The sequence below is a fragment of the Entelurus aequoreus genome, linkage group LG15, assembly GCF_033978785.1.
Source record: "Entelurus aequoreus isolate RoL-2023_Sb linkage group LG15, RoL_Eaeq_v1.1, whole genome shotgun sequence".
Taxonomy (NCBI): domain Eukaryota; kingdom Metazoa; phylum Chordata; class Actinopteri; order Syngnathiformes; family Syngnathidae; genus Entelurus; species Entelurus aequoreus.
Window position 1 is genome coordinate 33,148,320 of NC_084745.1, and position 11,134 is coordinate 33,159,453.

The window sequence follows — 11,134 nt, forward strand, 5'->3', positions numbered from 1 at the left end:
ATTTTTTTTTACTTCCACTTTTAAATGAATGTTGAAATTGCAAATAACTGTAAAACACCTCAATGAAGTCACAGTAGACATTTTGCATGTCTTCTCAAATGAATGTTTGGAAATGAATACCGCATTCAACCATCCCTATCTTCAATTTAATGTTTTTTAATTACCCCCTCCAGAGTTATGAATAAACAAAACAACAAGATGCACGTCGGTGTCACTAAGAGTTGCTGGTCGCTGGTGCTGACATTGTCTATTTATCGTTTGACTTCTTCACACACACACACACACACACACACACACACACACACACACACACACACACACACACACACACACACACACACACACACACACACACACACACACACTCACACACACACACACACACACACAACACCAGTTTGTCCTGATCCCCTGGCTATGATCAATCATGTAATCTCTTTAATAGGCCCAAATCAAAACTAATGGTGCATGTAATAACTGTTTAAGTAAACAATGTGGACACTAGGCCACATAATGATGTCTTCCTAACTGAGTGTGACAGTCCTAATGAATATTTGGGCTTTGCAAGGTATAAACTATTTGGCCCAAACATTGCCTCTTGTAGCCACTTACATTTATATGTGTTTATTCATGCATTTATGCGCATCATTTTGCATTTTTGGCATGTTCCTCTTGTAGTGTAATAACATTGGGGAAACTTAAGGCCAGCTTGATGTCGGAACGATCATACAACTGTTTGATGACAATTGCAGAATTGTAAGCAATCAATTGCAATTGTATCAATATAAATTTAATATACTTTCACAGAACTGGACTGAGCATATGTGACGTTGTCCTCATATACACTATATTGCCAAAAGTATTTGGTCACGCATCCAAATGATCGGAATCTGGTGTCCTAATCACTTGGCCCGGCCACAGGTGTATAAAATCAAGCACTTTGGCATGGAGACTGTGTCTACAAACATTTGTGAAAGAATGGGCCACTCTCAGGAGCTCAGTGATTTCCAACGTGGAACTGTCATAGAATGCCACCTGTGCAACACATCCAGTCGTGAAATTTCCTCGCTCCTAAATATTCCAAAGTCAACTGTAGGCTGTATCATAAGAAAATGGAAGAGTTTGGGAACAACAGCAACTCAGCCACGAAGTGGTAAGCCACATAAACTGACAGAGAGGGGTCAGCGGATGCTGAAGCGCATAGTGCAAAGTCTTTCTGCACAGTCAGTTGCTACAGAGCTCCAAACTTTGGGTGACCTTTCAATTAGCCCACGTACAGTACGCAGAGAGCTTCATGGAATGGGTTTCCATGGCCGATCAGCTGCATCTAAGCCATACATCTCCCAGTCCAATGCTAAGCGTCGGATGCAGTGGTGTAAAGCACGTCGCCACTGGACTCTAGAGCAGTGGAGACGCGTTCTCTGGAGTGATGAATCACGCTTTTCCATCTGGCAATCTGATGGACGAGTCTGGGTTTGGAGGTTGCCAGGAGAACGCTACATTTCGGACTGCATTGTGCCGAGTGTGGAATTTGGTGGAGGAGGAATTATGATGTGGGGTTGTTTTTCAGGAGTTGGGCTTGGCTCCTTAGTTCCAGTCAAATTAACTTTGAATGCTCCAGGATACCAAAACATTTTGGACAATTCCATGCTCCCAACCTTGTGGGAACAGTTTGGAGAGGGCCCCTTCCTCATCCAACATGACTGTGCACCAGTGCACAAAGCAAGGTCCATAAAGACATGTGACAGAGTCTGGTGTGGATGAACTTGACTGGCTTGCACAGAGTCCTGACCTGATTCCGATAGAACACCTCTGGGATGAATTAGAACGGAGACTGAGAGCCAGGCTTTCTCAACCAACATCAGTGTGTGACCTCACCAATGCGCTTTTAGAAGAATGGTCGAAAATTCCGATAAATACACTCAGCAACCTTGTGGACAGCCTTCCCAGAAGAGTTGAAAAAGGTGGACCGACATCATATTGAACCCTATGGGTTAGGAATGGGATGCCACTTCAAGTTCCTATGTGAGTCAAGGCAGGTGGCCAAATACTTTTGGCAATACAGTGTATGTTCAGTCCATTTCGGTGAAAGCATATTAAAATTTGATACAAATGTATGTCTTAAAAGGAAAAGGGAGTTTTATAGTCAACTAATTACTAAAGAATCTCCACAGAGCAAGACTGACATCTGCTGGACTGCTACACTCCTAGCATTCATTTTCTACCTATTTACAAATCAACACATTATTTTCAAGTAAGTATTGTCTGTAACTATTCATATAAAGAATATTACACGAAATTTACTCAAAAAGCGGTAAATCAACAAATAAGGGCGTCCAACACAATGGTACGCCCCTACTTTTTTAGCGACTTGGTTTAACCCAGTCGCTTGTAACCGGAAGTAGTAGTAAATGTTTGTTATGATTGCTGTCAGCTGCTTTCTATTCACATGATTACAATACGATAACACCTTTTCGATATATATATATATATATATATATAAAACATAAATACGTTACAGTTCTATGTACTTATACTTTACAACGCATAGGTTATGTCTGTGCTCCTCCAGTTTGCTTAGAGTTCGGAAGATAATATTATTGCTCTTTTAGTAATTAGCTTCCGGTTAGCAGCTAGCTATTCAAATGCTATTTTACCAATGAATGACGTGTTTAGAGTTTGTAAACATGGACAGGATCATTAAAGGTAAGTTGACTTCCCTGTCATAAGTGCGTAAATAGCGAAATACCTGTATGTTTAAAATATAGTAGGCTTTAGCCATATAGTAATGATTACACCACAATAACGTTTAATCAGAACAAACATGGATGAACAATACAGCAAGCATTTAATTGTTTGTGTTTGTTGCTCCTGCAGACGTCGGTGATATCCAGTCTCGACTGTTGGACCACAGACCCATTGTCAATGCAGAGATCCGCTACTTTGTCAAAGAGTTTGAGGTGTACTACAGAATATAAAACGTAGCAAATTTGCCTTTTAAAAACCCAGAACTGCACACTAACATTTCCTCTGCTGTTGGCCCAGGAGAAAAGAGGACACAGGGAGATGAGACTACTGGAGAACCTCCACAAAATGGTGCAGGAAACAAACGAGCAAATGCTTCCTGAAGATTTGGAAGGCATGAAGCAGCAGCTGTCTGACGTCTTTGGTCGATGTAAGTATGATGTAGAAGTTGACAATATATGTTGTACTCATTTCCTCTTTCTGCTGTAAAAATTGTGAATGACCCACTTGACACTCCTGTAGGGAAACTTTGTTTTAATCAGAAAAATCCGCAGTTTATTTTAAAATGATTGTGTGTCTGTCTCCTATGTAATTGCGCTCTGGAATAATGTTGTGAATGACATCTGCTGGGTCAAAACATGGTCTCTTCATAACAGGTATTTACTTACGAACAAAGTCAAAGAGATTTCTTTCAAAATCATTCATCGTTATTACCCTGTAAAGCAGGGGTCCCCAAACTACGGCCCGCGGGCCGGATACGGCCCCTCAGCGTCTAAAATCCTGCCCGCGGGAAGTCGCAAGTTAAAAAAAAAAAAAAAGTTTTTAAATTATTTTTTTAAAAATCTGTCCTTACTAGTCCATTTTTTATATATATATATATATATATATATATATATATATATATATATATATATATATATATATATACCCCCCGGAGTTGTGAAAGCACTCGATCACTATGGCAGGGCATCTGTTGTTTCATCCTGGACAATATTCATGACAAATTTGTGCTTTGTTTGAAAGATGTGCTATTTGGATTTACACAGTATGATATCAAATTTGAAAATGAATTTTACCTTTGCAACCTCATTATAATATTGGCTAAGTATTCATAAATGTAAGTTTTTCAATAACCAAGCAATTTTTTGTGCCTTTTAAAAAAGAATTAAAAATTTACTTTAAAACGCTTTCTACCTATAAACAACCAAAAAACTATGAAAACTATGATGCTGTGCTCCAAATCTGGATTATTTACGGAACGTGTGTGAATTTATGGCTTTACACATTGCTACATTAATATTTTGCATTCTTCTTTAGTTGCTTTGAGTTTGGTGCGGTTTTGTACTGTTTCTGTTCTTGTTTTGATTATTATTATTTCTTTGATTGTATGTAAATGTTGAATATTATAAATGAAGGTTTTGAAAATCTCCCAAAAGAAAAAAGTTGACAATATAGAAAATAATTACGGCTTTGCCCTGATTAAAATGAGATGTGTGACAATAAACCTGATCACAGTTGAGGTTGTTTCTGTTTTACAGTGGAGGCTGCTAATCACATGGCAGAAAGAATCCAGCAGAGAGAGCTAAAAGCAGAGCAGGTAAAATAAAAAGGAAGCTTTGCATAATGAGCTGCATATTGATCTACATCAAAGTTTTAATCAGTTCAATAAATAACTAGCAAGAGGCTGGGGTTTTTGGGGTTTTTTTTGGGGGGGGGGGGTTCTCTACCATCACCGGCATTTGAGTGAAATGGGCAGCACGGTGACACAGGGGTTAGTGGTGGCACAATACGAAGGTCCTGGGTTCGATCCCCGGGCTCGGGGTCTTTCTGTTTGGAGTTTGCATGTTCTCCCTGTGACTGCGTGGGTTCCCTCCGGGTACTCTGGCTTCCCCCCACCTCCAAAGACATGCACAACACTAAGTTGGCCCGAGTGTATGAATGTGAGTGAGTATGAATGTTGTCTGTATATCTGTGTTGGCCCTGCGATGAGGTGGGGACTTGTCCAGGGTGTACCCCGCCTTCCGCCCGAATGCAGCTGAGATCCAGCACCCCCTGTGACCTCGAACGGGACAAGCGGTAGAAAATGGATGGATGGATGGATAGATATTTGCCAATCAGAATTGTCGAGCCTCGCTTTTGTTAGTCTCTCGCTTCAAACAGGGAGAACAACGTCTCACTCTGTGCATCGCTCTCAGCCCCTCAGCATGTTTATAGACCTAACTGAATGCACTCAGCTCTCTTTTCACTCATCCACAATCTGTGTTGGTTGGCAGAGAGCAAGACCGCCAGCTTAACACGTGCAGGAAGCGCATACAGACAGCCTTCCTACTCGCAACTCGCCAGTGAGAAGTGCCGCAAAGTTATTAGGAGGAAAATAGATATGATGACAAAGCCAAATGTCCCGTTGTGGTAATATTTCAGCTTCAAATTGGACAAGCAACATACGCCCATCAACACGGACTAACGAAGGAGAATGCCTTGATCCTGTGATGGCAATAAACAAAAAGACATTAGACCTCGTTTTTCCAACTGAGAAAAAATGCACTTTAAATGGAAACTGCACTTTTTTTTAAATTTTGCCTATCATTCACAATCCTTAAGACAAGAACACAAATGTTTTTATTTTTTTGTGCGTTCTAAATACCATATTTATTGGGTCTTATGGGGGGAATAGAGGGCCTCCCATTGGCTCCATTGCAAGCGGACCTTCATATAAATTAGAATGCATTAAAAAAGTACATCCGTCTTGTCTTTCATAATGATTGTGAACGATAGGCAAAATTCCCCAAAAAGTGCACTCCCCTTTTAAAATGTTCAATATTTAAGTGAAATTTTTGATACAGAAATTAGTCCAATTTATTTTTTTTATTTATGACAACAAAGTTATGTACCTTCCAATTACAGTATACCTGTAATGTAAACAATTTTAAGGTAATGAGAAATAGTATATCCTTTTAAATGGTTACTTGCATTATTTCATATTATGATTACATTATAATCACTGTGTAGTTTTTATTGGTTATTCAGTTTAAGAGCATAATGTCAATCAAAGATTATTTATATAGCCCTTAATCACAAGTGTCTCAAAGGGCTGCACAAGATCCCACATCAGTGCAATAAAAAACTCAAACCAATGGGTGTAAAGATAAACCTTTGAAGGGGACCGCAAGAAAAGGCCAAGTCTGACATACCAATACATGTTTTGATATGTTCCGTTCTAATAAAATGTTATGGTCGACCCTATCAAAAGCAGCGCTAAGATCAAGTAGCAGCAACATGGGTGACTCATCAGCATCCATAGTTTGCAATAGATCATTAGTAATTTTTGTGAGGGCTGTCTCCGTAGATTGATTTGTCCTAAAAACGGACTGAAAGGGTTCAGAGATTGTTAGACGCTAAGTGTTCATTTAGCTGCTGCGCAACAATTTTTGTTGAGGATTTTCGAAATAAAGGGAGGTTTAACATGAGGTCAGGATCGAGGTTAGGTCTTTTGAGCAGAGGATGAATAACCGCTTTTTTGAATGCCGGGGGAGCAGTGCCAGAGGAAAGTGATAAGTTAATAATATTTAGCACTGATGGTCCTAATATTACAAACAGCTCCTTGATAAGTTTCCCAGGAATAAACATGTTTGTTTTGTCACATTTATTGTACATGTTGCAGGAGTTTCTCTGTTAATTCATCAAAAAGAGAGAGATTATTTTGGAGGGCAATACCCGTCGTACTTACATTCATATCTGTGTTAATAGAAACCAGTTGTAGCTGGGACGCCTTGTCTTTAATCTCCTTTCTAATTAGTTTCTTATTAAAGAAATTCATAAAGTCATCAGCCAAATGGGTGGAGCTACTGGGAGGAGTCCCTTGTTGGGTTAGCGATTCTACTGTACTGAACAAATATTTAGGATTGTTTTTATTGAGGCGGATGAGATTGGAGTAGTAATTAGTTGTAGACAAAAGCTCTGAGTCTGTCTGAAGCAGCTATATGTTTTTAATCAATGCATATTGTCTATTATTATTATTATTATTATTATTATTATATTATCTAATGTGTGGCACCTTGAGACCAGAATATGTTGATTGACAGTCTAAAAGTAACATGTCTTCCTCCACTTATTTTTGCAGTTTTATGCAATTTAATGATTAAAATATAGTTTTTAAATGGCAAATCGTATCGCAATTTTAGAGAGAAAACTCGCAGTCAGGTTTATTTCTCAATCGTGCAGCCCAACTTTTATAGCCTTATTTGAATTGATTGTATTAATCATATTTATTTTAAGCGTACGCATTCGTTTTAAGTTGAATATATAGAATGTAATTAGATGAAATGACTTGCAAACAACGGTATGCATTTCTAGTTCGAAAACAGCGGCATTTAAAATCTCTTTGCAAAGTTGTGAAATACGGGAGGTTACTGAATTTAAATCTTTGGGGCTAAACCCACAACTTTAAATTTGAAAAGCACATACTGGCAAAACTGGCAAAAAGTAACCAACTTTCACATCCGTCCTATTGTGTTTCAACTTGGGCTCAGGCATCGCCCTCTACAATCAGACCCATCACTTCTCTGCAGAGCCAGGCCTTGAAAGTCATGGATAAAGTGGCTGAGGTGGAGAAAAATAACTTCACAAATACTTCAAAAAGTACATTATTAATGCTTCATGTCAGTCAGAAATTACATTGATCACAATAACTTACTTTCACTTTTCCAACTTTGTGGATTAAAACTTTCCGCCTTAGCCATTTAGTACTTTGGCAAAACTAAGTCTGCTGTCACTTGTGTTGTATCTTAACGTTGTTGTGGCTTTTACAATCGTGCTGTAGCCGAAATAAGTTGTGTTGTGGCTTTATGTTGCTGTGTTGTACCATTTGCATTTTTTGACAATCCAAGCAAAATGACCTAATTAAGGCAGAAAAATAAGATGAATGAAAAAAAAGAAGGAAGGGATTAGATGCATATATACTTTAGAGTAATATGAATAGGTGGGTAACAATTGTTCAGTAATTTATTTTATGTTCAAAATCAACATAGTAAAGAATTGTTTTTGAGATTGCATAATGATTTAGTTTGTTTGCCCTGTATGTCCTGGGTGAGATTCAAAACACCTCCAAAAATGTAAGCTAGTGCACCACCAATGACTACCAAACAGGATGTGTAATTTCTGTTGTCATTATCTTAGCGGTGTTTATACCACAACGTTTTATGTCAACATAGTAATACCTTCAAATGAAATCCAAGGTTTCTCTTGTTCTGATTTTACTTGCTTTGGAGGCCAGGGGCCGTACTTATCAAGCTTCTTAGAGTGCCATTTTACACTTAAGTCCTGAGAATTTGCGAAATTTAGTCCTACTCTCAAACTTAAGAATAAAAGCTATTTATCAACGTTCTTAAGTCTAAGAATCACTCCTACTCTCCACGATATTTAAGAGACCTTCAGAGGTGTCTTAAGTGGTTAGGAGTTGCCAGCAGGGGATGGCACTGAGGCGAGAGAGACGTGCGTGAACATTCAGGGAGCGGAACGATGTTCTGGATTTGTTTGATGACGAGCAGCTGATCAAACGGTATCGTTTAGACAGAGCGGGTATTATTTTTGTCACAGATTTAATACTTTTCGATTCCATGTTGATTTCTGCATGTGGCTGCAGTGGGCTAGTATATATAGAGCCACCCACACCAGTTTCAAATTAGTCGCCTAATTCATGAATTGGAAAGAAAATGTTATGACAGTAGCGTATGTGTGTGGCCGTGAGGTGAGTGACGTCAGTGAGTGTGTGGGCGACAGAAGAGAGGGAGCGGTAGCGTGAGTGCCGGCGGGGACTAGTTTGTTTTGTATTATTTTGTAGTTTATTGTCAAAATATACACTCCCATTGTCCACTTAAATATTTCCAAGATATTTCTTTATTCTTAGACAACGGATTCCCTTCCGTGATTGGTCATTTCTATGGACACAGAAATGACGTCACCTAAAATTCCATTTACGGCACATAGTAATGTCGTAATTCAGCTCTGAGTGTGACACTTAAGATTCAGTCCTACACTTCGCTGAAAGTGTGAGTAAGACGCTTGATAACTAACTTTTAAGTGCAGCTTTCAGCGAATAATTTATTTACTCTTAAGTTAACTCTTAGCAGACTTCTTAGGAGTAATTCTGAGAAGCTTGATAAGTACGGCCCCAGGGGCCGTACTTATCAAGCTTCTTAGAGTGCCATTTTACACTTAAGTCCTGAGAATTTGCGAAATTTAGTCCTACTCTCAAACTTAAGAATAAAAGCTTTTTATCAACGTTCTTAAGTCTAAGAATCACTCCTACTCTCCACGATATTTAAGAGACCTTCAGAGGTGTCTTAAGTGGTTAGGAGTTGCCAACAGGGGATGGCACTGAGGCGAGAGAGACGTGCGCGAACGTTCAGGGAACGGAACAATGTTTTTGTTTTTTTTGATGACGAGCAGCTGATCAAACGGTATCGTTTAGACAGAGCGGATATTATTTTTGTCACAGATTTAATACTTTTCGATTCCTTGTTGATTTCTGCATGTGTCTGCAGTGGGCTAGTATATATAGAGCCACCCACACCAGTTTCAAATTAGTTGCCTAATTAATGAATTGGAAAGAACATGTTATGACAGTAGCGTATGTGTGTGGTCGTGAGGTGAGTGACGTCAGTGAGTGTGTGGGCGATAGAAGAGAGGGAGCAGTTGCGTGAGTGCCGGCGGGGACTAGTTTGTTTTGTATTATTTTGTAGTTTATTGTCAAAATATACACTCCCATTGTCCACTTAAATATTTCCAAGATATTTCTTTATTCTTAGAAAACGGATTCCATTCCGTGATTGGTCATTTCTATGGACACAGAAATGACGTCACCTAAAATTCCGTTTACGGCACATAGTAATGTCGTAATTCAGCTCTGAGTGTGACACTTAAGATTCAGTCCTACACTTCGCTGAAAGTGTGAGTAAGACGCTTGATAACTAACTTTTAAGTGCAGCTTTCAGCGAATAATTTATTTACTCTTAAGTCAACTCTTAGCAGACTTCTTAGGAGTAATTCTAAGAAGCTTGATAAGTACGGCCCCAGCTCTTCATCCGTCGGTGCATTTGACCGCTGATCAGTGGAGTCACGCCGTGCTGTCCCTTGTTGCATTTCACAGCAAATAAGAGCAGCACCACTGAGCCAATCTTTTTTTTTAATCTTTACCCAGGAAAGTCCAATTGAGATTAATACTCTCTTTTTTAACAAGTTTTGCACAATCAGTGAGCTTGTGGCCATCTTGGGCTGTCCTTTTCCTGCATGGTGCAAGTGTTTGACTCGTCTCCGCCCAAAATATTTTGGGGCGTTTATGTTTGGGGGACCAAAAGCTGCCGCAACTCTGCTCACTCTAACGAATATACGATATATAGAAATACATTTTAAAAATTAATGAATTTTGTTTTCAATGTTTATTTTCACCTGTCCTTTCAGAGTGTTCAACTGCAGGAAAACATGGAGCGTATGAAAGAAGAGTGGGCAGACTTCCTGAAAGAGCAGCAGAGGCTAAAGGAAGAAGTGGAAGAAGAACATGCCAAGGCTGTGGGACAACTCAGCACTCATTACAGTGAGAAAAAGAAGGATCTGGATAAGTTATTATTAGATGTTTAGCAATGCAAAGTGATCCACACAAACCTTAATTGTCAGTTCAGCATTTTCAGAAAAACAAAGATCTTTTTAAAGTTGTCCACATTTTTTTTTTTAATTGCTATCATGTAATTATATTTAATTTCAATTAAAATGGCGGGTTAAAACGTTTTTTAAACCTGGGGGAGAATCACTTTGACAACATTTTTTGGCATGCTTCATCCAAAGGATTGCAGTATCTTTTTTTTATTATAGAATTGTATTTAAGTAGGGATGTCCGATAATATCGGCCTGCCGATATTATCGGCCGATAAATGCGTTAAAATGTAATATCGGAAATTATCGGTAACGGTTTTTTTATTATCAGTATCTGGGGTTTTTTTTTTTTTTTTTTAATTAAATCAACATAAAAAACACAAGATACACTTACAATTATTGCACCAACCCAAAAAACCTCCCTCCTCATTCACACAAAAGGGTTGTTTCTTTCTGTTATTAATATTCTGGTTCCTACATTATATATCAATACAGTCTGCAGGGATACAGTCCGTAAGCACACATGATTGTGCGTGCTGCTGGTCCACTAATAGTACTAACCTTTAACAGTTAATGTTACTCATTTTCATTAATTACTAGTTTCTATGTAACTGTTTTTATATTGTTTTACTTTCTTTTTTATTCAAGAAAATGTTTTTAATTTATCTTATTTTATTTTGTAATTGTTTTTTAAAAGTACCTTATCTTCACCATACCTGGTTGTCCAAATTAGACATAATAA

General features: G+C 38.5%; 1 protein-coding gene across 1 annotated transcript; it reads left to right on the forward strand.

The window, feature by feature from the left end:
* The first annotated feature begins 2,398 nt into the window (after positions 1-2,398).
* bloc1s5 (biogenesis of lysosomal organelles complex-1, subunit 5, muted) lies at positions 2,399-10,757 on the forward strand. Its single transcript, XM_062022039.1, has 5 exons — positions 2,399-2,706; positions 2,878-2,960; positions 3,046-3,175; positions 4,284-4,342; positions 10,204-10,757. The coding sequence occupies exons 1-5, from the start codon at positions 2,664-2,666 to the stop codon at positions 10,378-10,380; spliced, it is 492 nt and encodes a 163-aa protein (XP_061878023.1). The 5' UTR covers positions 2,399-2,663; the 3' UTR covers positions 10,381-10,757.
* Positions 10,758-11,134: the final 377 nt, after the last annotated feature.